At 46.2% G+C, this 25,527-nt stretch overlaps 1 protein-coding gene and 1 long non-coding RNA gene across 7 annotated transcripts in view; one reads left to right on the plus strand and one right to left on the minus strand.

Moving 5' to 3' along the window:
- LOC135280640 (uncharacterized) overlaps positions 1-12,862 on the minus strand; it is a 36,663-nt gene extending 23,801 nt beyond the window's left edge. For both annotated transcript variants that reach the window (XR_010347507.1, XR_010347506.1), the window contains exons 1-3: positions 12,724-12,862; positions 10,551-10,722; positions 256-406 (exon numbers count right to left, since the gene is read on the minus strand). This is a non-coding gene — a long non-coding RNA (uncharacterized LOC135280640). The remainder of the gene's footprint in view (positions 1-255; positions 407-10,550; positions 10,723-12,723) is intronic.
- On the plus strand, positions 12,862-25,479 carry ANKDD1A (ankyrin repeat and death domain containing 1A). 5 transcript variants are annotated; one of them, XM_064388732.1, is made up of 15 exons: positions 12,862-13,046; positions 15,470-15,573; positions 16,201-16,299; positions 16,870-16,968; positions 17,411-17,515; positions 17,758-17,856; positions 18,275-18,373; positions 19,509-19,607; positions 19,951-20,049; positions 20,297-20,395; positions 20,965-21,063; positions 22,366-22,461; positions 23,442-23,643; positions 24,324-24,455; positions 24,699-25,479. In XM_064388732.1, the coding sequence occupies exons 1-15, from the start codon at positions 13,013-13,015 to the stop codon at positions 24,758-24,760; spliced, it is 1,527 nt and encodes a 508-aa protein (XP_064244802.1). In that variant the 5' UTR covers positions 12,862-13,012; the 3' UTR covers positions 24,761-25,479. The 5 variants fall into 5 exon arrangements, with proteins under 5 accessions (XP_064244802.1, XP_064244800.1, XP_064244799.1 ...); XM_064388734.1 differs by having other exon boundaries at positions 12,892-13,046; positions 24,632-25,479; XM_064388730.1 differs by lacking the exon at positions 19,509-19,607 and having other exon boundaries at positions 24,632-25,479.
- Positions 25,480-25,527: the final 48 nt, after the last annotated feature.

Here is a 25,527-nt window from a genome sequence, read left to right on the forward strand (position 1 = left end):
GCACATTAAGGCTTTGCTCTGAAGGAGGGAATGCTGCACAGGCTGTGGTCAGGCTGAGGTGAGCTTGGTGCTGTGCCAACCACAAGACAGGAGGAAGGAGAAACACTGGGGGCTGCAGCTGGCACAGAGCTGGAGCTGCTGCTGCACACAGGGCTGTTCCTGGCTCACCCTGCCTGCCAGCTTGGCTGCCCTGGCCAGAAAGCATGGCTGAGGCCAGGATTTCCTTCTGGAAAGCAGTGGGAAGTGTCACCTCACCAAGTGCAGTCTCCAGCAGAGCTGGCTCGGCTGCTCTTAACGCCTTCATGTGGACTCAGTGGTGTCTGCAGAATGTGGAGCCCACTCAGCACTCGTTCCCTTCGTGGTGAGCAACACCAGAGCCTTGTTCCTCTGCCCAGATGCCAGGAAGCTGCAGCAAGAGAAGGGGGTGGTATCACAGTTACTGCTTCCCTTCTGGAATAACAGGTCAGAAATGGGACAAAAGTAGGTAAGAAGTAGTTTCAAAAGTCACGAGGAAGCAGGGAAAAGCATGCAAGAGTACGTGCCATCCTGTTGCACAATAAGAACATTCATTTGGGTAAAAAATTGTGGTTAGCAAACCCTCTAACCCCTTGTTGGGAAAGGGGATGTTCCTCAAAGGAACCCCCAAAACACAGGGTAATTTATGAAGATGTACTGTAGAGAAAGGCATGCTGTTCTTCTCTCATAAGAAAACACACAACACATCATATTTCAGACTGAAATTGGTGTTGATAATGAAGGGAAATGTCTAGCACTACGTGAAATAATAAAATATGTTAAAAAATGCAAAAGGATACATACATAATATTGTCATATGAATAATTTGTCTGACTTGCTCTTAATTCAATGGATAGTTATGGTTTACTGGTTTGAAGGGACTGTCTTGTGCAATAAACTCTGAAACAGACAATGCAGCTCCTGGATTCCTTACTGTGATCCTAGAGAACTCAATAATTTTCTACTGAAAAGGAGTAGAAAGATCTCTTCCAGTCCCAGGGGACCAGAAGATTTACTACAGCCTGAGCTAGCCTACACTGATGACGAATTATTCTTGCTATTAAAAAAAGCGTGTTTTATCTTAAACATGAGTCATCAAGAGTGAAGCTCTCCAACATTTCCCCTTTCCAGTTTAAGACTCATAAAACTCGTAGATGGAAAGGTACCCGCAGTGTTTAGAGAATGGTGATCACTGTTTTGTTTTGCTGTGAAAATTCATACACTTCAAAAAGCCAGTGCTTAATTTATTCCAGGAAACTTAGTCACTGTGTTCTAGAGCCTTACCTTACAGCTACAAGCCACCATACTCCTGTGATAACCACTGGTAGGAGATGTTACAAAACATTAACAGACTCAAGGAATTATGAACCTCACAGGCTATTCAGGTCTTTAACCCTGGCTTTCCTCTCACTGGGGACTTGTGAGATGTGTGAGATGATCAGTGTGGTGCCCCTGCAGAACCTGCTCACACCTCCTCAGCCTGGTCTGCTCTCCCAAAATGGATCCTCTCCTTCTGGTCTACATTTCAGTTCTCATCTTTCCTTACTTTTCCATCTCATGCCCCTTCTCTGCCAGAACAACTAAGCTCTAGAAAGCTCAAAACTGTGTTGACAGAAACTTTCCCAAAGTTTTAGTTGTGCAGCTGCCAAGAAAATCCTTACTCCCACCGTCGTCAGATTCACAATCCAGTTTCTACATCCCCTGCATCCACAATCCCCATTTTTACATTCCCTATTTCCACCCCATGCTCATGAAGGATGTTTGTGCTTCAGAACATGGGCATTCTTAAAATGAATTTTAAAATTACTAGCTCAAAATAAATGAATTAAAGGCATCAAAATGTTCAAAGCTAGAACTAGTGGTGGTTTTTTTATAGTGTCTTCCAGTACAAAGACCTAAAGGTGTTTTGTAGCCATGAATTAATTTTGCCTTGTGATGCACCCAGGAGAGATGACAGAGCCTCTCACCCTACAGAATGAAGGCAAAGGCACAGAACATTGAAGAGGTGGGCTCCAAACCCACTCTCCTGCAGCAGATATTTTTATTTTTAGTCGGTGAACTAGTGACATTTTGCAATAAACATTGAATAACCAGAATATCCAATGACCACATGAAGTGCCTCTAAAAACAGAAGAAAACAAACAAACAAAGCCAATTCTGAGAACTTGTCCTTTGATGACTTTTGTAACCCTTAACAGGGATTGGGCTGAACCTCCAAATTCTGCTTGTTTTGGACAATATGACAGTTAAAGAACTTGTATTCCCAGGCCTTAAGTGGATAAGACATACTATAAAAATACTGTATATATCTATGATATATGATATGAAAGATATTGTTCATTTAAAACAAGAAATAAGAACTCGAAATATTTTGGAGATATTCTGGGGGAAAAGACAAAGCCATGTGGAGCAGAGACTATCAGGAGAGGAGGTCAGAGGCAGGAAGAGGGCAAGACGTGGGAATGCAATGCCAAGTACAAGCTGTCATTCATGGGTAAGGATATGACATTTATGCAATGCAAACAGATTCAAACTCTCCTTCCCCACAGAACTACACAGCAGGACATATCCAGAAATGAGGATATTTGAATGCTGATAACTGACTTTCCTTTACCCTTTATTGAAACATTTAATTCCCTCTTGGTCTCCCTCTAAATAGTTTCAGATGCTTGTGAAGTTCTTAACGATATTAATATTTTTCCTTTTCCACTCCACAAAAACTCTAAGTTTGGAGGAAAAATATTTTTTCCTTCCAGAGAAACGTGCCTTGCACAGAAAGAAATGTTTCTTAGAGGACAAATCCTAATCTGTTTTAGATACAAGTTATCTAGCACACCAGCACACACTGGGATATTTATCACTGAAACTGATAAAACATGAGAAGATCTCCCGAAGTCCAAGAGATATGCAAGCCAGCGTGACTAACTGGGCAAGGATCTGTGCAAACAAAACTGCAAGTTCCTCAGCTGTTTCATTTGCAACAAGAAGTGAGTTTTGAAATGCTGGCAAAGTCTTCTGGGTTTGTTTAGACCACATCACCATGACAGCAAAGCACTGCCCAGCTCTTCATGTATTGTACAGCTTTGCAAGAGACTGGTGAGGAGAAGCTCAAAGGAAAAAACATGGCCAGATGTCATACGGGAGATCACAGGAGATAGCCCAGCCCATGCATAACCTTTCTCTCCAACCACAGAGCTTTTGACAGGTTCTTTCTCTGGAGCAACGCTGAATTTTCAACAGCATGTATTGAATTTCCTGAGCAAGGCAAATATATTCCACTTGTTTTCCATGGCCAAGAGCTAATGAATTTGTGAAAGGTCAGCAGTGCAAGCAATAGTCATGTATTCAAAAGGCAGGACTGCTCTCAGCTTAGCCACACTTCTGCTCTTCCATCCAGGTGGGTTCAAAACTTTCCAGGGTGGAATCAGGGCCTCATGGGAGTTGCTGGTGAGAAATTTTCTGGCAAAACATTTTCAGGTCAAAACAGAAATGCCAGGCTGTTATCAGAGGACTGCAGATATGGAAAGGTGTGCTGGTTAAAAAACTACAAAAAATAATTTTGAGAAGCTGACATTTCAAAAGGTGACAATTTTGCTCTGCAGCTGGAAAACATGATTTCAACACTTTGGCTTACAATTTCTTAAGTAACTAACCCAAGCATTTTTTAAAATATGAAATTACGTATTTTGATGGAACTCGTGATTGCTTCTTGTTTTCTCACAAAAGTTTTAAAATTTTAAAAATGTTTTTCCTTGCTCTAGGTAAAGGGAAGAAAAATTAAGCCCTTGGGAAAGCTGAGAAGATGTGAAAGCTTTTTCAGTCCGATCTAGGCAAAGTAGGATTCCCGATCATTTTATTGAAAATGAGGCACAAGGTTCCAGCCTGGCTCCTCCTGCTCCTCAAAGGGGCATTGTTTAATTCTGAGATGATCCAGGCAGTCCACGAGCTATGGTCATTTATTTTGTCTCAAGACAACAGCAGCTGCACAGGTACGGGGTTGGTTTTTTAAATGAAATAAAATGCCCACACAATCCCAGTAAATTTGCAGACATCAAAAGGAATCCCCAGAACGTCAATAAGGAGTCTGGTCTCATTCCTGTACCAAGTTTGCATTTAAGAATGTCATGTTCTTCTAGTAAGCCGCTTGTTTGGAATCAAAGTATTTTCAGCACTAAACACAAGAGATGTAAATCTGGGGGCTTGCAGCCAAGGCCACCACTCCTATAGAATAGAAGGAGCACAGGCTGTTCTCTACAGCTCCTGTTCTGCTCATTGAGACAGAGGCAGAGGGCAACATCCACAGCAGCCCCATCCTGGTTAGACTGTGAGACACGTCAGCAGAACAGAAGGAATTGTTCAGCCTCCAAATCAAGACCCTTGGAGGACCCTTCCCATTCACCACAGTGAATAACAGCAAATTGAAATGCAGCCACTGCCTACCCCAGTTTCCTGGCATTCAGCAGATACTTGCATTGGTTAATTATCACCAGTCTTGTCCTATCTAGAGCTCCCAAATATTGCAACAAACTGCTTTAGGGAAGAACAAGCACACGGGGGTCTGAACATGCCAGAAATACCCTGGGAATAGAAAGCATCTGGGTTTGAAGATGTAGCATCATCAGATTGGTTCTGCACAAATGCACTGATGAGGAGAGCCAGCCACTGGGTTCTGACCCCAATTTCTAGATTCAGCAACCAACAGAGGCCAACAGAGTTTAATTATGATTTTTTTTCCAAGCGGTTGGGCACTCAGCTGAGTTCCTGGGGCTGTAACTCAGCTGTGTTACAAGCCATCTCCAGCAAGAAGGCACTGGAGCAGGAGGTAATTGAGGGTTGGCTCCCGGAGGGAATTTTCCCTTAAAAGGATAACTACATTGTCATGAAGAAACCAGCTCACTTCCACTGCCCGCAGAGCTTTTTGCAAGCACGGCTGCCAGAGCTGGGGCGGTGGCGGGTATTAAGAGCAGACAGCCAGGAGCAGCAGGGCAGTGCCTGCTCCCCACATGCCACAGCTACTGCAGCCTCTCTCTGCCATGCTCTGCCATGAAGGGCAGCAGGACACGCAGGCAGCCCCAGGGGGTCACCTCAGTGCCAGGTAACAAGAGGTCAACTCCCATCATCTGCTTGAGGCAAAAAGAAACCCAAGTGAGGGACTGCAATCAAAAAAACCAAAAAACAGTCACAAGAAGCATTTGCACTCAAAATGAGCAATATTTTCAGAGAGGGGAAGGCAGTGCGCCAGCTGAAAGTGTGCCAAAAAATATTGCCAATTAAATATTTTTCCATCAGAAAATAACCAAAATCCCAGGTTTTCATTTGAGAGTTTGTGGAACAATTCTTATCAAAACTCGTAAGATGGGATCCAGGAGAATGATGAAAAGAGCAGATCCCCATGGTGGCCTCCCACCCAGCAGCAGGCTGCTGGGAAGGTAGAGCCAGGTTGAAGGCCAAATTCCCCTCTGGAAGACTCAGCCTGATGACCAGCTTCCCATAATCAAGAGGAAACTGCCTTAGCTCTAACATAGCCCTGCTCCATACCCAGGATACCTCCTTGTCCTCTGGACAGCCCACCCACCTGGAGCTTTGCACTGTGCTCTCTTGTGCAGCTTTTACATGGAATGAAGCTGAAATGGGCAAGGCTGGGTTTGGCCCAGCTGTAATGGGAGGCACCAATTCCCACCTCGCAGCTAAAGCCTCTCTTGGGTGAGGTTTTCAACTCTGACTCATGCTCCTCTGGACTCTAGCACAGAATAAGTGACCTATCACACTGCAAGAGAAGGAAACAGAGACTGGTGTTCCCCTGCACCCTGATGAGAGGACAAAATATGTGCAAGTGAGCAACAGCCAGGTCTGAAATGAGCAGAGACTCCTGAGCTGGCAGTGCAACAGAGGCTTACACAGAGTAAAACACCATCCCTTTCTTTGAGGACTGGCAGCCCACACAACTCCAAGCAGCTCAAGTTCTTCCATTGCAGGAGGGAGTCCAGCCAGAGAGTAGGTGAGACAGATTTCTGGTGACCAAAACGTTATCACTGCTGGAAGTAGGAGCTCCTAGTACTGAGCAGCTTTAAGAGACAGACCACCAGCAACCTCCTCCAGACCACAGAGGTCAGCTCACGAGCTGCAGCAATTCTGCAGCTGCTCCCAGTTCTGCCTGGTGGTTGCTCCATCTGGTCCCATCCTGTTACTATCTTTGTGAAGTGTCCACTTGAAATAGTCCCATTTCAGGAACTCCACAAGCAGCCATGGAGATTCAGCACACTTCCTCTTTGCTTTAGGGGCAGAAAATTTTATTTTCTAATCAGTCTTCCTCTGTAGAAAGAAGTATTAAAAGCTTCAGCAAGGTAAGTGTGTTAGTGTCAGTAAGCAGAAACTCATCCAGAACAAAACAGCAGAAAGCTGGAGAATTACAGGTGGCTACAGGCACAGACTGGTTGCCATTTGGCTTTTCTTTTCTATGAGTAACAGCAAGAAAATGAGTCAGACTCTATGGCTGAGTCACAGTGAGTGAATATAAACTTGCTTTTCAGACCAAGAGAACTTGGGCAGGTGGAGGAAGAGCTCTGTATAATCTGCCCTGGATAAACACAGCATGGTCCCTCCATGTGCAAGTCCTGCTCCAGGGCCTAGGATCTGCAAACCTGTCCCAAAGGAAGACCTCATGGTGGAAATATATGATAAACATATGACAACATCTGCCTTCTGTTTCCTGTGCTGTGTACAGATTATCTCTCTCTACAGATAACCCTGTCCTTCTCAAAGAGAAAGCTGGGGTTGTGCTTTAAAACGCTGCTGATATCAGTGACAATTTGAGTCAGTTCATTCTGTACCTGTTCTCAGACCACGTGTCTCACCACATCTCAGCACCATCTGCTCAACACCTGAGTGATGTGATTACACATCTGCCCGGGGTTGTTTGTTCTCTCATCCCTCCTGAGCACTGAAGCCAGAGGCAGGATAGGCAAAGTGTGCTGTCTGCATTCACGTGTGCTCTCTCCACACACAGAGCGGAGCTGACGCCCAGCTGAGCTCCCCCACCTCCTCTCCACTGGTGTCATTATTTTCCATGTTGCTTGTTGAGCCCAGCAGTGAAGAAGCTCTGGGAATGCAGAAACCCATGTCAGAGCATGATCACCAGCAACTCCAGCAGAGGACTTTAAAGGGAAGCCTGGTGGGCTGCAGTAAAGTAAAAATCATCAGGCTACAATTTGACATCAGCACAGCTCCTTGCAGAACACATGATTTCGGCTGCTGTCCCAGCCCCCTCCCCCTGCCTCCAATTCCAAGACCATAAAATTACTCATTAGGCTTGGAACAAAACACTCTCGGTGCACTTGCATGTGGCTGGAGGCAGAGACAGATGTTTTGGGCTCTGGAAGAATATTGCTGAGGGACAGAAATGAAACACTTCCAAAGCTGCACTGTGCTTGCCTGCTCCTGTTGGACTGCATGGGGGTCAGACTAGAAGGGAGCAATGGCATCACTGAGCAACCCTTTGCTTCCACTTAGCTTTTATTAAATCCTCAAACACAATTTTCTGTTTCACTTCAAGTTTTGCACTGAGTCCTTCAGCAAGGCATAAAAGCAGCTCAGGGCTGTGCCTCTGGAAGTAGGTTTAGCACTTTGGGTTTATGGTTAAAAGATCCTACATTTCAGCTGCACTTTTGTCTCGAAAATAACAGGGAGAGATTGCCTTTAGGAGCCAGACAATCCTCAGAGGCCCAGGAAGCAGAGGATCCTCCCTCTTTTTACACATGCAGTAAAGTGAGAATAAAAACATTGCCTGCAGGCACGTCAGTGAGGGGATTAGGATTCAGTGTCCCGATTATAGCTTGGTTTATAGGAGGCAGCCGTTCCCACCTCCCATAACCAAACACTTGCTCAGTTAACCATCACATTCAAACGAGGGAGCGCAGTGACTCCAGCTCCATCACACCATTTCTCTTCTTAAATTCAAGAAAGAATATTCTGCCTTTAGATCCTTTCCTGCTACATTTGCTTTTGGTCATACAGTAGATGTTTTAAGACCATACTACTGTTACATTCCTGGCTTTGAAAGACCAGGTTCTGTGATTCCAGTAAGGCAAACAGTTCAAAGCACAGACACAATGCCCACTGCTACCTGATCAGCACCATGAGACACAGGCTGTCAAACCAGTAATCTCCCAGCTACTGGTCAAACCTGGTCCTCAGGCACTAAGAAAGTCTGAACACAATGGGCTCATATAGACCTCCCTCAGCCAAGCATCACACAAATAACCAATTTTTTCTCCTACAGTTATTTCTAAGGTATCATTCAGATAGAAAAGATACTGGGGAGGTGGTTTTTTGCCTCTCATGTACTCCTGCAGGATAGATGTGAGCCCAATTCTCCACAGCTGGAAGGAGAATATAATGAGTTGGAAGATGTAGTGGCCATATGTCAGTAAGCTCCATGTGGAGGCCAGGGATCGACAGGAGTGGTCTGATGGTCAGGAACAACCCCTGCCACAGTGCTAATTACATGTAAGCTTCACTTTCAGAGCTACATAGAAGCTTAAGCTCATTTATCTTTACAAGGGATTTAAAGGCCTATCGGCTTTGGGAAGTGAGAGTGACAGGAGAGGGAAGTGCCAAATCACCAGCTCAAACTTCCAGTTGCTGTTAATATGGACTGAGCTATCTGTGTCAGCACCATGCAGCACACTGGCAAGGCTCACTCACCAGCTCCCTGTCTGACATCTCTGCCTGGTTCCTTGAGACTTTTTCTTACCAACAAACAAACAAACCCTTCAGTTTCTCTAACATGATTTCCTCCCAATCCCATAATACTGGATTATTCCTAAGCCTAAAGCAAAGAACATCACTTTGTGATTCAGGCTGCTTCCTGAGCTAGGAGGAACAGCTCTGCTGAAATACCTCATTCTGTGCTGTCTGAAACACTACACAGCAGGAGCCGAGTCTGGGAAGACAGGAAAAATGGAATTATGGGCTCCTGAAATGGACACTGACAAAAACCTGAAATGTCGAGCTCACTCAGATGCAGTCTGTGTTTAATCCAGTCATCAGACAGTCTCTGTTTAGCTAAATATTTGACTTCAGAATTGGGCCTGAATTATTATTGGCAAAGCTTCCAAGCTCCACAGGTCCCTCTAACAAGCTGTTCCTCTGTGGAAGCCTTGCAAGGAAATGAATGCAGCCTTTGAGGAAACTGCTGGAACCCTTTTCAGGCTTCCAGAGTGGGTTTGTGGAGTCCCGTTAGGTGTCCAGGCTTCTGAAAGCTCCGTATGTTGAGTGTTAGAAGCTACAGGGCTGATGTTTGTGTGCATTTCTGGGATGTTCCCAGAGGAGTTCTGGCTCCGCAGCATGTCACAGGAACAGAGTTATCAAAGAAAGCACCAAAAATAACCTAGTCTACAGAACAACTAAAAGCCAAACTCAGACAAAAAATAAATAAGCTGGAGCCACACATGAAGCCATGTAGCCAGAGCTGTAACGTGTATTCCATTCTAATGGGACGTATCTGAACGAGCACAGAACTGGCATGGTTGGTCCCTTGTGAATACTCACAGCAGGGACATAAAGAAGCACAAACACAATTCCTCATCAATGGCAGCTGTATACCACAGGGCCCAAAGGTCTGGCTCAGGTGCTGCCAGGCAGAGCCCATGGTTGCTATCTCAGCACACTGGGCAGTTTGACACCCTGTCACGTAAAAACAGTCCGTCAGCACTGAAAGAGGAACGTGGTCATCCCCTCTCCCATGCAATATTCAATTTCCATCTGTGGCAGCACATGCCAAAAATGACAATCCTCCAAGGATGGAGGCTGTTCCTCACACCAGGCTCTCCTGCTATGGGCAGCTCCAGAGAAGCAGAAGCTTGGCTTCCCAAATTACAGGCAGCTGCAGGCAGGAGGAGTCACCTTCCAGTTTTGCTTCCAAAGGAAGATTATAAATTAAAGCCCAATTTGCTAAACCTCTAGGTAAGCAACTGTTTCTGCATAAACACATACTGGTTTGTGGGCTGTATTACATGGCTAACTGCAAATCTGACTGGCTTGAAAATCACACTGTATACAACTAAACCAGGGAGCTAACAGAGGCACATTTTAAAATTACACAGATTTAAACAGCCTGGCTCATTATTTTTGAATGTGATAAAAAATAATGATTATCCTAAAGCAGTACCTAAAAACTGTGCATACAAAATAAGAGCACAAAATTCTCTGACAGAGAGCTTCACTTCTAAGTGGGAAAGAGCACAAAGCTGGCTCAGCTAAAATTATTCGTCAAGTGAAATAAAGTCGAAGATTTTAATACCATCCTGAAGATGGGGTCAATGTCTGGAATATTTTGCAAAAAGGGGTCAAATTACCACCTCCCCCTGTCATTCTTTGTGCTACAACATTAGTGGAAAAATCCAAGAGCTGTTTCAGGTCTGTTAGCTAATAAATGGATCACCAGGCGAATGTTCAGTGTCGTTAATAAATTGTCAGAGCATTTTGTACTTAATATCAGCAGAAAGTCGTGGTCCCTTCCTCCCCTGAACACATACCACTTTGGGAAGGACAGAAGGAACTGCCTACATTGCCTTTTTTTCTGCCTGCTGGAAACATCCAAGCTCACAAACAGATGGGAACTCTCAGTGCATCTGCACTGTTCCTCCTCGGAGATCAGCACTAACCCGCAGGAGAGCCGTGGGTGATGAGTCCTGGCTGATTCAAGCTCTGGAAGACAATGACATTAACAGTGGCAGTTTAAATCCAGACAGCTTTCCATCCAAGGATCTCTTACAGCATAACAAAAGGCTGGCAAGAGCCAGAGGTCCCATCTACGGCTGGGATGCACAGTACCTCCACAGTCCGTGCAAGCAGGGATTATTCCCTGCCCTATTCAGGGCTGTTTCCCCAGCCCCCCGGCACTGGGATACCCAGTGGGAAGGGCTCAGCCCTTCTCAGTCACTCCTGCTGGCGCCGTTCCAGTTTGTCTGAAGACACTTAAATATTCATCGAGAAAGCGCAAGACTCCGTCTTGCCGGGCACACAGATTGCTCCCCAGGGAAACAGGACACCTGCCTTCTCCACTCCCTGCTCCATCAAATCATTAATTATTTAAAGTAACAGGAAGGAGCAAGAACAACTCTCCGCATCAGACATGCTTGCAGCCCGTTGTTTGCGGGGCTCTCTGGGGTCTTGTGTGGCCCGAGGTTTGCATCTCCCCTCCGGCAGAAACAAGGATCAAGCCCGGCTTTCCCCTTTCCTCGGGGAGGATGCTCTACCCGCTAAGCTACCATACAAAAGAAAGGCTTCCCCTTTATCCAGACAGACCTTATGTTCACTTTTCCTACCAGAGAGAGTGTCTTTTTTTTTAAAAAAACTTCAGCTTGAAAAAAAGGCAAACAAAACACAAATCCAAATCTCTGAGAGAAGCAGCTATCCATAAACCTCCACACATTCTGCATTTGTTCAAGAGCTTAGGGTTCACCTCTCCATTTCACAGCTGGGCAGGCCAAGCCATAGTGATCCAACTGCATCAGCAAGCACTTGGCTACTGAATCCATCGGTGATGGGTTTGAATGAAATGGAAACCATTGTCTCCCTGCCCTGAAGACAGTTCTGGTGTAGCTGTGAGCACAGAGGGACATGTTTGGAGAAGCAGAGGGTCTCTTCTTATCTGCTTACCCTCATTTTCCAACACACCAAACGCCCCACTCTCTCTCACAGGAGCAGCACGGATCCACACAAGGGTCCCCGAGATCGGGATGTACCCCAAAACTGTCCCGAGCCCAGGGAACAGCCCCATCTGCACCCTGGACCCTACTGCTAGAGCAGGAAGTCGTGGCAGGTGAACAGCACTGGCACCCTCATGTGGTGACAGGCATCAGAGTGAGCTCACAGCCAAAATCAGCGGTACACACAGAGATACTTCTCCAGAGGGACTTCTCCAGGGAGTCCTGACAAAGACCACCTGTGGGCCAGCATGGTCTAGGGACGGGATACAAACCTGATGTCACCTCTCCTATTCTGAGACCAGCAGCAAAGAATGACAGAATGATCTCGGCTGGAGGGGACCTTAAGGATCATCCAGTTCCACCACCTTCCATGGGCAGGGACACCTTCCACTATCCCAGGGTGCTCCAAGTCCCACCCAACCTGGCCTTGGATGCTTCCAGGGATGGGGCTTCATATAAGGTCTCCCCAGAGCTGTCTTTTCTCCAGGCTGAACATCCCCAGCTCTCCCAGTCTAGCTCCAGAGCAGAGGTGCTCCAACCCTTGGAGAATTTCTGTGGCCTCCTCTGGACTCGCTCCAGCTGCTCCATGCCCTTCTTATGTTGGGATCTCCCAGAGATGGAAGCAGTATTACAAGGGGGGAGTACTGTGAGGGACCCACAGAAACAGATCTGGTTATGCCCTCAACATCAGCTCACCCTGGTTTCTTCCTCATCATACGATCAAAATGGAGAACAAAATAAAAGATAAAAGCAGCCCAGACGCTGAAACCGGGGAATTCACTAAAACTTTGAGGGAAAAGCTCTTTTTCCCCCTCCTGCACCTGCTGAGGGATGTGTGGTAAGAAGAGCACCTCATTCCCAGGAAACATCAATCCCTGAGCCTTGCTTTCAGCGGAAAACAAAAACAACCCCCCGTATTTCCTGCTGATTAGAAATCCCTCTCCTCCCAAATTGCTCTGGAAACAGAATTAAATTAATTTTAAATTAAACCACCCACCACCTCGAAGCAGCAGAGCCACGCTGAGGTGAGGAGCGGCACCTGGCCGAAATGGCGGCAGCTGGATGTCCCCGCTCAAGTCCTCCCCAGACGGCCCGAAAATGCCGTGCTTGCCGGGAAACGGGCTTGTTTTGTGATCTTTTGCTTTAAAGAGCAGCAAAAGAGCAGCTCGGCGGCGGCGAGGTGGCCCGCGGGGAGGCGGGGACGCGCCTGTCAGCCGGCTCTGAGGCGGCGGGGACGCGCCTCAGCCCGCCCTGAGGCGGCGGCGGCGGGGCCGCTCTGTCGCGACATGGGGGACGACTTGGCGTCGGAAGGCGACACCCGTGAGTGGGGCCGAGGCGGGGGCTGCCCCAGCAGGGCGGGGGGACCAGCGCCGTGAGGGGGGTTCGTGTGGCAGGGGCGGGCGGGAGCCGGCGGGGCTGAGGGGCAGAGCCGGGATGCCCTGAAATAGAACCGGACACCTGAAAATCCGCTCGGAAACAAAGCAGGTGGTTAAACCTACCCGTGAATCAGGACTGCTGTTGTCCAAAAGCATCCTGCACCGCTGAGATGCTGCACATAACCCCGCACTTGGGGTTTTTGGCCTCCTCGGTCCCTCGGTCCCCATCCCAAGTTGTCTTTGTGCCCTGCAGCCCCAGGTGGGGTTCGGTGGATGGGGTTTGCACGTTTCTTTACATGTCTTTCTCCTCCGTTGCTGCTTTTCTACATCTCTTGCATAATAAACTGCCTGTGAGTTGGTGCATTGCATTGAGGGTAAATAATTTAAAATGTTTTCCATGCTGTTTGTGATAACTGAATTCCTGTTCAGTAACTGAATTCCTGTTCAGTAAGCTATGAAGTACCCTGGAATCTGAGCTCGAAAGAGAAGGAACACTGCTAAATATCCACTGCAATGTTGCTGTTGGACAGGTGCATGCCATGATGAGGAGTGCATTTACACTTCCAGAGCTGCTGTGGGTCTTAAGTAGGAAACTCAGACCATCAAACTGTTACTCATGTGTTGCTGAAAATAAATAAATTGTGGTTTCTACAGCCTTAGTGATGCCAGATTTGTTACTGCATCTTCAATGCTATTGCAAAGAATAACTATGGTGGTTTGGCATGTCTTGGAAATGATGCTTTGTGTGTCCATAAAATGTAAGAAAACATTTCTGTCACCTGGACAGCAGGGTCAGCAGCATTTGCTTAATTGGAACATAGGATTTACTCCACTGAAGGGAGATGCTTGTACAAGGAGGTGTTATGTGTGTAGATATTGGTGTTAATAATTAACAAAATCTCAGCGTGTTTTTCACAAGGTCTCTTGATATTTCCTCTCAAATGAAGGGTCCATGCAGGGTGAAATGCAATCCTGTTAACATAGCTGATAAGGTGATAAGAGAGTCTTAATATACAGTATAGGAAACCCTGTTTCTTGCAGAAATCAGTGTCCAAATCCTGCTGCCTTCATTGTAGCAGCAGGTCCAGCACTCTTGAATTCACACTCTCAGGTGACCATGTCTAGTGTTAAGTGGATAAACACACTATTGAATGATCCTGTCTAGCATTAAAATTTGTATTATTTGTGTTTTTCTTGAACTAAAGTTCTTTTTGTTTGAAGGTTCTTTTTGTTTGAATGGAAACTGGAGGATGAGGTTATACCTTTGTTGCTCTAAGAGTCCACGGTAGGGATGCCTTTCTTCTGTGTCCTCCAAAGAGATTAATTGTGCTGTTTAGGCAGCAAGTCTCCTGGTTTTCTCCCTCAGAGAAAATGAGGTGGAATGGGAGCAATAATATGTTTTATTCCTTTTGTATGGCATGTGGTTAATATGCAGTTGATGTGTTGGAACAAACTGAAGTTGCATTGAGCCCCTCAAACTGCAGCCTGGGTTCTGGAGAAGTGTAGAAGAGAGCAGAGCCTCTGGGCCAGCTCTTCAGCAGGATGTGACAGGCTAAGGGTCTGACTCAAGCACTTCTTGAAAGAATTCCCCAAAAGCCCTAGGACAGAGACTGAGTCCAACAAATGCCGACAGCAGCCTTGACAAAAGTCTTCAGAGCCTCCCTGTTGGGCTGTGGCAGTCACAGCCTTGCTCTTGTTTCTTGGCAGAAAGGTTTATTTGATGAAGAAGAAGATTGCTGGGGCAAGGCCCAGCATGGAGAGTAAACACTCTTAAATTGTGCCTAACTGTGCAGGACAAATACTGCCAGTCATGGTAAATTATGTGCAGAACTGCCACGGTTTATTAAGAGATGCAACACTAATCACAGGCCAGGCTGGCAGTTTTGTGCTGCTTGGCTGGTTCAGGTTGCCTGGAGGGGCACCATGTGCAAAGGCCTCCTTGCAGAGCAGTGGCATGTGGGTGCAAGGAGGGATAGAGGAAAGGGTCTGTGTCATCTCAGAGCCTTCACACTGACTCTGGGCCTCAGAGGGTGCCCAGAGGACATGGACCTCATGGATCAAAAGGTTTTGCAGCTGGAGCAAATCCATGCACAGAAAGACACTGAATTAGAAGAGAAGTGGGTAGGACTGGAAGAGCACTGATGTGGCACAGGGGTAGTCAGGGAAGGAGAAACAGTGGTAGAAATATAAATCCAGCAAACATGCCAACATCAGTAGGGCTGGCATTCTTGATGGAAGAATCTTTCTGCAGTCATCCTTCCCTGAAGCCACGGAGGCCGGTGAGATGAAGGGGAGGTTTGTTGGGGCATGCTGCTCCATGCCCTTTGCCAGCACTGGTTTAATGCTCACTCTTCTGCTCTGCTGCAGTGCTTCAGTCAGAGAAGGAGTTCCATGATGCGGCGAAGCGAAATGATACAGCCAGGATGGAGGAACTCATCAGGAGAGGAGTTGACATCAAAGCCAAAAACAATGTAAGTCCTGGGTTTTTCCACCTCCACGCTGCAGGAAGTGCTGGGGGCGTGTTGCAGAACTGCAGCTCCTTAATGCTACTCTTCTCATTAACTGCTTAATTTGTCAAAACTTTAAAATACAACACCCAGTGCCAAATAGGGCCTGTGGCAAGCATGGAGTTTTCACAACACACTCAGACCCCCAGAACTATCATCCTGGCCACACTGGAAAGCTGCAATTGCCAGATAGATATGATTGCCATGAAAGGCTCTGATTTTGCTGTCTCTGTACAGTAAGACTGTGGGACAAACTCTGTTTCTGGTGGAGATTTCCCTGTTGACTAGTAAGTTCATGTAGATACAGGATTGCCCCCATCCCTAGTGTTTCAATCTGTCCATTTATTGTCAGCAATGTTCTTCACTCTGTGCTGTCATTGTAGTCCAGAACTGCAGCTCCTGAGCAGAAGGTGACTGACACCTCTCTGCCTGGCAGGAGAGCAGAGACAGAGAGCTGTGTCCAAAAAAAACTGCACAGTGCGAGAAACTCTGGCTCTATAGATGGCCGAGGACATTTTAGCCTTCAGAAAGGCTGGTGGATGCACACACGCTGCACACCTCAGCCTTGCCTGCCTCTGTCCTTCCTTGCAGGCAGAGCGGACTGCCCTGCACTGGGCTGCAGGAGCAGGGAGCGTGGATGCTGTGCGGCTGCTCCTGGACCACGACGTCCCCGTGGATGAGGAAGACAGTGTACACAGTGCCTTGCATGTGCTGCAGATGTGTTCAGTGCTGGGGCAGCGAAGGGACTGGGTGCTAGGCCAGCAGTTACAGACTGCACCTTAGCCCTGGGTGGGTGGCACAGGGCGGCACGCTGCTGAGCAAGGGGCTGGAGCAAGCCTTGTTGGCACATGTGTTTGTGCTCTGTATTTTGGCTTTTTCCTTGCATGCACAGTGACTTGGAATAGGCTGGTAGAATCTGTGAAGTTTTCCATAGAGCATGGGGATGCTTGGCTTCTTCTGATTGTGTTGGTGAGTCTTGTAGGATGACAGTGGCAGCCAAAAAGTTTTCTCTCCCCCATACAGCCAGGCTAATACACACCATTAAATAGGTAGTAGATGCCAAAAAGCAGGTCTCTGCTCAGTTGCTATGAATATCTGTGACAGGAATAATAATAATAATTGGAGAAAGTGCCACTAAAATGTATACCAGTGAGAAACAGATTTCGAAAACTTCATTAAGCTAAGAAGACAGCTCCCCTCAGGTTGGGGATGGTGATGGCTGCAGTTTAACTGTAAATATCTTTTTTCTTTTTTGCCCAGTTTGGAATGAATGCTCTTCTCCTGTCTGCCTGGTTTGGTCACCTCCGTGTCCTGCAGATCCTTGTCAATGCTGGAGCCAAGATTAACCGTGCCAATAGGGTGAGGGTCTCCCCATGTGGATCCATCACTTGGCTCTAGACAGAGGTTTACCTGTGAGCTCAGTTGTGTGTGACAGCATCTGCTCTGGGGACTGCCATCTGCACTCGGACTTATCCCTGAAGCAGGTGTAATAGTTGGAGCTCTGGAGATGCACACAGCTTCCTCACCTCATGTTTGTGCAGTGCTGATGTGGAAGGTGTTACAGAAATGGGAAATGGGTTGAGTGAATCAGCAGTCCTTGTATTCTAAACCAGACCTTGTCTGGGAAAAGGGGGATTAATATTTCAGTCATAACTTGCTGTTTGCAGCATAAGGAATTTTAGTCCTGGAGGTGCAGGGAGGATGAAATGGGCCTTTGCTAACAGGAGCAGTTTGTCAAAAGAGACTGACTGTCCCACAGTCTTGGACTTGTTGAATGAGCAGTCCTTTGTCTCCTCTCCAGAATGGCAGGAACCTGCTTCACTGTGCAGCTCAGAGGGGACACATCCAGGTCATGGAGTTCATCATGGAGGACTTGGAGGACATGTGTGTGGATGAGACAGACAAGGTAGAAAGGCTTTTCACAGCTTTGTTTTGTGAATTCTGGTCTTGCTGTGCTGAGCTTAGCAGGAGTGTTGCCCTTGGTCTTGGGAAAGAGAATCAGAGTCAGACACTACTCCCAGAACTCTTCCTGCAGAGTAAGCTTAGGGATGATGGGGATTCTGGCTCTGGTCAAGCTTCTTGCAGCAGATGATCTGATCTAGTGCTTTCTGAGCCTTTTGGACTGTGTTTCTCTGTTTCCTTCCAAAGATGGACAGGACAGCGTTTCACCTGGCCGCAGAGCACGGGCAGATGGAGGTGGTGGAGTTCCTCATTCGACTGGGTTGTTCTCACAGTGCCAAAGACAAGGTAAGGGCACAAAACCTCATGCAAGGGAGGTGAAGTCCAAGGATTAGGGGATGTGAAAACCAGGGAACAGAATTCCAGATGGGGCTCAGGCAGGCAAGTTGTCCACAGTTGTTACTATGGCTGTGGTATGTCAGGGCTTTTCTTCCCTATCCACTTCAAGCCATTTTCTTTCTTAGTTCATGATTTCTCTCCAGGACTTTTCAGGCAGGATACACAGCAAGCCTGGTGGACCATGCTCCAGTTTAAGGTAGGAGGGGTTCTACCCTCAATGCTGCAACTGTAGGAAGATTGCTTCATATTTGTGCTACTGGTTACAACCTCCTTTTCAGCCACACTGGATATACTCTGTGCAAGGTTGTTGGTATATGAACACTCAGTCCTGTGAGACATATGTTTATAAAGTAATGTTTACTTTCAGGAAGAAAATACAGCATTGCATTTAGCTGCTAAAAATGGACACCTCTCTGTGCTGGAGAAGATTATAGATGTCGGAGTGGGCCTTGATGAAAAAAACTCAGTAAGTACACTTAAATTAAATCAAAACCACATCAGTTTTGCCCTTTTCCCCCCTAGAAATACTCTCCTGCCACAGTTATCAGGCTGAAAAGCCAGTATTGACAGGATGGGTCTAGAAAATAGCTGATTTTATCTAAAGCCTGTGTGGGTAAAGGCAGGTCACACTTGCAGAGTATCAGTGAAAGGCAACATCCGTCTTGGACCAATTTCCGGCTTTAAAGTGTTGCCTTCTCTTCCTGCTGTATCTGCACACCTACCTTATCACTCCATTTAATCTCCCTTTCTCTCCCTGACCCTTGTACATTCAAGTGCCTAAATGGTTATTGAGTGTGTTTTAAACTAAACTTCACTGTGCTTTAAAGTATTGACTTAGTCCCTGAACATATGGGCCTTCTGTTTGAGATCTCTCTTTTGACAGATCCGCTCTGGAAAATTATGTGCCTGGAACACAGTTAATGACTTAGATAGCAAATATTGGCTTAGTATCACTGTTATTTATTCCAGGGCATGCTCCCAATTAAGTTTATCAGCATTTTTTTTAGTCTTATTTGGTTACTATCTTTGAAAAGTGTATTTGATTGTGATTAAGATCTGAAGGAAAGGGGGAGCGACCTTCTGTGGTAACTGGCAGCATTTGTCTACCCCCATGAGCTGCCCTTTGTGCAAAGAGCAATAATAAAACCAGATGAAATCACTAAGGAATTCTGCTTGCTTGCTTCTGTTTTCTTATAATGAAATGAGCTGCAGCCCTCAGAAGGGAAAACCAGTGATAGAGGGTTACAGGTTTCAAATTCTGTCTCTGGGCTATTCCAGGAAAATGTTTTGTCTTCACTGTCCATGTGAAATCCTTTTTGGTTTATTAATATGCTGGAGGGGAGGAAAGATGGTGAACACAATGTCTGTCTTGTGGCCCACAGCTAGTGACATTCAGGACAGAGCAGTACTCTGGTATGTCCAGGGCAGATAATTGTGTTCTCTATTTTCATAACAATCACCTGGAGATCCCTGGCCCTCAGAACTGGTACTGTAACATGTCATGGATTCAGAAGATGGGGTAGAGTCTGTGACTCATTCTGCTGCTCAGTCTTGGCCTTGTCTACAGAAATGCTGCTTGTGTCCTTTCTTGCCTTGTGCAGGAAGGACTCACGGCTCTGCACCTGGCTGCTGAGGGGGGACACAGCCACTGTGTGAAGCTGCTCGTGGAAATGGGTGCTGATGTCAATGCCCAAACCCAGGTTAGCTCCATGGTGGTGATTCCATTCCCAAACCCTACTTTGTGGATTTATGCCCAGACCTGTGGCTTCCCAGGTCACCCATTAGAGACAGAGGTCATGTGGAGCCCTGCATTCAGGAATAGCACAGGGAGTTTAGAGGAAGGTAAACGTGGTTTTGTACAAAGAGGCAGGTGAAGCTCCCTGGGACTGGTTTGGCTGGAGACAATCTCCAGGAATTTGTCAGAGCTGGGCCATAGGACTCTTGCAGGAGGGAGCAGGGAGCTCTTTGTGGGTAGTCTGTAATAACTGCAGCCTCTGGGAAGAATCCCTGAGTAACACTCCTCTCTTCTGACTTCCCTCTCAGAAAAAGATGAACTGCCTTCATTATGCAGCACTGCACGGCTATGAGGAGATAGCCAGGATCCTCATGGATGCAGGAATCCACACGGATGCTCTCAATCATGTGAGTCCCTCTCAGTGCTGTCACCACTAACAAAAAGGGTAAAGCCAGTTCATGGAGCTGCTCAAGAGCACAGAGTGACTCTGGAAGTAGTTTCACCCATGGAGACTACTGCAGTACTAGTGCAGTATCCCCACCAGCCCCCAGTGCAGACTGGCAGCTGTGATAGAACAGGATGTGCTGGGCACAGCATGGTCCTTTCACTGCTGTGAGCTAAGCTCTCCCTAAGTGCAGGATCTTCTTTCCACAGCAAAATGCATCAGCAATGCACATCGCAGTCCTGCAGAACTTCCCAGCCATGGTGAAGCTCTTCATCAGTGCAGAGTGTGACCTTGACATTCCAGATAATGTAAGACTGCAGCTCCTGTTCTTTGTGTTTGAAATGTGAACCCGTTTCATGGGGATTTTATCACCTTGGGGACAGGATTAAAGAGGAGTGCTTTAAAGTGTGGAGAACCTGGAAGTGCAGCTTAGGAAATGTGAAACCTGTGAAAATATTCTAAGTTTTGCAGTGAGGTAATCACTTGAGGGTGTTCAACATGAGGGCAGTGCTGTGTCCCCTGCAACATTGCACAGTCAGGCTCTCTCGTCCTTGCTGAAAGCAGGTAGGAGGAATTTCAAGATGGAATGTATTCTGCAAAATGTTTGGAGGGCTGAGAATTGGAGGCAAGCCTGGAGGTAGCTGGTTGTCTCACCAAACTGTAATTTTCTGAATGAGGGGCTTTGTGTAGCTTGTTTTGTTTAATCCTCATACTTGTAGTGATGTTCTCTACTGATGATACTGTAAAATTGACACATTTATATTCAGTTTTACTGGTTTCCATTAAACAGTCCCAAGCTCCTCCTGGTAGTGTTCTGTCCTTCCAGCCTCACACTTGTCCTTTTCTGAAGTGTAGCCCTTTCTCCCTCCTTCTGCAGAGGCAGCAGACCTCACTCCACATCGCTGCAGAGCACGGCAGGCAGGACATTGCTGAGATGATTCTCATTGCAGGAGTTAATCTGAAGCTAACAGACAAGGTAAAGGTCTCCATGGGTGAAACAGGTTCTGTGGAAGTATGGAGGGAAAATATAGATGAATGGTCTTCGCTAATGTTTTTTGTAATTTTCAAGGAAGGATAGTAATATTCAAATTTGGATATTTCCAAAGATAAGCCCTTAAAACACAGCTGAATAGGTTATTTTGATGTGTTTTCCAGGAAAGAAGTGACTGGTTCTTAGACAGGTAGAAAATAGATAACACAATGAACAACTCTTTCTTTCTCAAAGTTGTTCTAGTTCCTTCTACTTGTACTATCATGAACAGTAGTAGCAAAGATTTCCTCAAATAATGGTAAGTAATATACCTGAAAAATTACAGCCCATATATTTTAATAGGTTGAAAGGATCTGTTTGGTATAGATCTGGCACAGTTCTGGGACTTTTGGCATCTAGTAAAACCAACAGAATGAATTTCAAGAGCCCTGAAAATGTAGTCTGTGCCCAAAAATTCTGGAAGCCCTTGGGCAGGGATTAAAATATTGTTTGCCATTTGCATTGGGATAGAGCAAGTGCAGACCTGAAGCCACCTGGCTGAACTGGCCTTCAGCTGTGGTGGATGTTTGTCACCTTCCAGCACTGTGGAACTGCAGTGACACTCAGCACAGGGGGCACATTAACACTTTCCTGTATGAAATTGGGTTTCTGCTCACATGTTCTTCCTGTTATGCCTGGTGCCTGGGTTGGCTCACTTGCCTTCATGCAACTTTCAAGTCTCGTTCTTTTCTGCATTCTGTTTTTAGATAGAAATACAAATCTCCCCCTGCCCAATCCAAAATCATATTCATGAAAGGAACATAGCCACATTTTCATAGTCTCATCAGCCTGTGCTTCTCCTAGGAGACCATTTTTAATCATGTGTATCTGGAGCCTGTAAAGTTAATGAGGTTGTATAAATCACTTTGGTTTCATGTGTCAGCAAACCTGCTGTGCAAAAGGCTATAAAATACCTTGGACTGCAGGGCTGAGCTGGTTCTCTGATGGTTGCTCTCATGTTGGTGGGTTGCAGCTTTTCCAGTTGGTGGGTTGCAGCTTTTCCAGTGGCTCCTGCAAAATAGGCAGATCTCTTGTAGCAACAGAGGAGATGCTGCAGAGGCTGGAAAGCCACTCCCCATGCCCTGAGTGCAGGAGCTTGACACCAGCTCACATCTGAAGTTCACAGGTGGAGAACAGGTCCTGGTGGGTGCATTCCTCAATAGTCCATGTGCCAGCTGCTGCAGATGCTGGGTGGCCATGGACATTGTACCTGCTAAGGTACAGCTCATTTTTCCTTTCTAATTTCAGCAAGGGAAAACATCTCTGGATGTTGCTGCCCGAGGCAATCACATCATCTTGGTGGACATGATTATCAAAGCTGATCGATTTTACAAGTGGGAGAAGGTGAGCAGCTTACAGAGCAGCCCCTGTGCTTTCTCCTCTCCATTGAGACTCCACATACCAGCTGTCAAAGAAAAAGAAATACAGGACATCCCGTGACAGCCTGACCTCTATTTTCATCCCCTAACTTAAGAAAAACAGAAGTCCTCACCATGCCAACAGCATCTACTTAAGGCTTTCCTTGTTTAAAAAGGCCTCTGCTGTTAGAAATCCCAGGCAGCACTGCTGAGAATAGGGGTTTCCAAAAATTACTTAACAGCTGCTCCCAAAGGGATAGAATTAGTTCCTTTTCCCAGAAGGAGAAGCTGAAGGACTTGAGCGAAAAAATGCTTGGCCTCAGGTCACCAAAATGGGATTTTGAGAGTTTTTCAGCAGTGGAAGGAGACAGCTCGTGTTGGAGTCATACAACTTCTCCCTCAAAGTGCAGCCTCTCAGCCCCAGTCTCCCCTCTGAAACCCTGCCTACCCCAAGCCTGTGCCCAGACCAAGCTGAGCAGAGTGAAAGTACAGCCCAATGTCACATCCCCTGCGTGTTCTTCAGAGTTTGGTTGTCCTCCCATGGCAGTGCTCCAGAGGGGGAAGCAAAGGGAGGAAAGGAGAGCATGTGCCTGTGGCTCAGGTGCAGCTTGGGAGTCATGCTCAGTGTATCAGCCTTGCATTGGCTTCCCATGCAGCCCTAGAGAATGTCATGCAGCCTGGCATGTAAGCACTGTGAGCACAGCTGATGTTGTAGGGAAGCAGATTTAATTAAATGATTCTGGCCCAAACCCCAGATAAAAGAAATGCAAATTGTGATCCACATGGGCTTCCACAGCCAAGTGGCCATTAATGGCGTTTTAACCCTGATGAGCACAGAGATGATAATAAAGAGAATTAAAAAAAAGGAGCTGTGCCAGAAATAACTCACAGGGCCCACGGAGCTGGGGATGTGGGAGGCTGCAGAACCACAGGCACTGCTGCAGCACCCCTGTTCTGGCTCTGCAGGTCAACCTGAACAGCGACTCCAGCTCATGGGTGGCAAAGGACTTGACCTTTAAGCAGGATCACAGGCTGGAAACACAGCACATTCGCTCAGTCATGTGGAGATTAGCCACTAAGTACCTCAAACCCGGGGAGTGGAAGAAGCTGGCACATTACTGGAAATTCACCGATGACCACATTAGGGCCATTGAGCAACAATGGACAGGTACAAAAAAGCTTCCCAGGTATTTTCCTTTCTTTCCTTGCACTTTGTTTCTAGGAGATAAAGCTGCAGTAAGAGCAAAGCATGAAGAAAACCAGTTGGTTTATTTGAAGCAACTAAAAGATTAGGTTAAAAATTCTGGTTTTACTGAATGTGGAATTACCTACACACTGTAATTTGTCTAGGAATAAAGCACGCAAGCAGGGGAATTAGTGGTTCTTTACTCACTCCTTAGGAGACATTTGGCAGGCTTGTGAGTTCTTGCTACAATTCTTGTTCTACAGAACACAAGAAACTTGCTGGGTTTACTTTTTTCTTTTGAGTAACAGGAAGGCAGTGAATTCTTCAGAATTTAAGAAAAATATTAGCAGAAGCAGGGTCCGAGGGTCAGTAACAGATCACTGATAGTTCTGGCTGTGTCAAGAACTCTGTAGTTTGGATGATGAGCAAGGGGCCAGGCTGTGCTCTGAAGACAGAAACTATTGCCATGAAAGGCTGTGCAACAAGCCCAAGCTCAGCCATAGCCACTCTGTTAAGTTCCACATAAATCCAGCAGTCACATCACAACCAGGAATTAAAACCATGCTTTACAGCCCCCTAGTAAAATCCAGAAAGGAGGGAGGGGTGTGCAAACCCACCAGAGCAGTGAGTGTGGGATTTCATCTGTGGTTTGATCCCGCCAGGCACTAAAAGCTACAGGGAACACGGCCACAGAATGTTGCTGATCTGGCTCCATGGTGTGATCACTGCAGGAGAAAATCCAATCAAGGGACTGTATGAAGGCCTGGTGGGGATTGGGAGAAGAGACTTAGCAGGTAATACTTTTGTCTTCCTTCAAATAATGCACACTGAGCATGATTTGAATTAATTTACCCAAATTCTGTGCTTAGACAACATACACAGAGGAAAACTTCAGCGAAGCCAACTCACAAGGGCTGAAAGCACCTGCTCTGCCCCCTTGCTTCCACTACATGTAATCTCTTTCTCTTAGGTTTGATAAGTGAACAGATCCTGCCACGGCTCTATTGTTCTGTGCAGCAGATCATTCTCTCTTACAGAAAGTATCAGGAAAAAAGCAAATGCAGACCCCACCTCTCCACGGAAGTGCACAGCAATGTAACACCAGGAGCATCCTCGGCTGGTCTCACAGCCACAGGAGAAACACTTCTGTGCTGCTGAGAGAAGGCAGATGCAACCTAAGGGCTTCTTGTCACAAAGTGCTGGCACTGCTGCACCCTTCTGGACAGGAACTGACAAGGGTAAAACAAATGGTCATGGGCAAAAACGCCTCTACACAGAAGGGAGATTTTTATCAGCAATTTCAAACGGTCTGGGCACTGCAATGAGTTTGGTGAGAGAGCCTTACTTGTCATATTGCATCAGGAAATACTACAGTTCTACTGTAACTTGTCTACAGCACAGTTTTGTATATAAATTTTCAATTGTCAAGTTTTTAAGTTAATGAGGGCAAAGGCTTTGTTCTCAGGAATGTTCTTTACTCACCTTATATGTGGGGGTGCCTCATGTCTTAGGCATGTCCATACATTCCCACCATAAGAAGAGAACTTAAGCAAAATCAAAGCTACTCTTTGGTCCTTTTGGAACCTGAGGGGTTGTGATCTTTAATGCTTTGACTCCTCACAAAAAGTTTGAGAAGAATATTAACATATGCTGTTTATAAATGTACATTTAACATGTATGTTTATAAATTAAATAGGTGACTCTGACCTTTTCAAAACATCTTTTCTTTTGTCATGTAATCCTTCATACTTATTTTTTACAGCATCTCAAGGGGAAAATAATGTCTGTATTTCAATAAATCTAGATTTTACCCTTTAAGTTGCAAGTTATATCTTGTCATCTTTATTAAAAAAACACCACAGCATT

The sequence above is a fragment of the Passer domesticus genome, chromosome 14 (genome assembly GCF_036417665.1).
Source record: "Passer domesticus isolate bPasDom1 chromosome 14, bPasDom1.hap1, whole genome shotgun sequence".
NCBI classification, from domain to species: Eukaryota; Metazoa; Chordata; class Aves; order Passeriformes; family Passeridae; genus Passer; species Passer domesticus.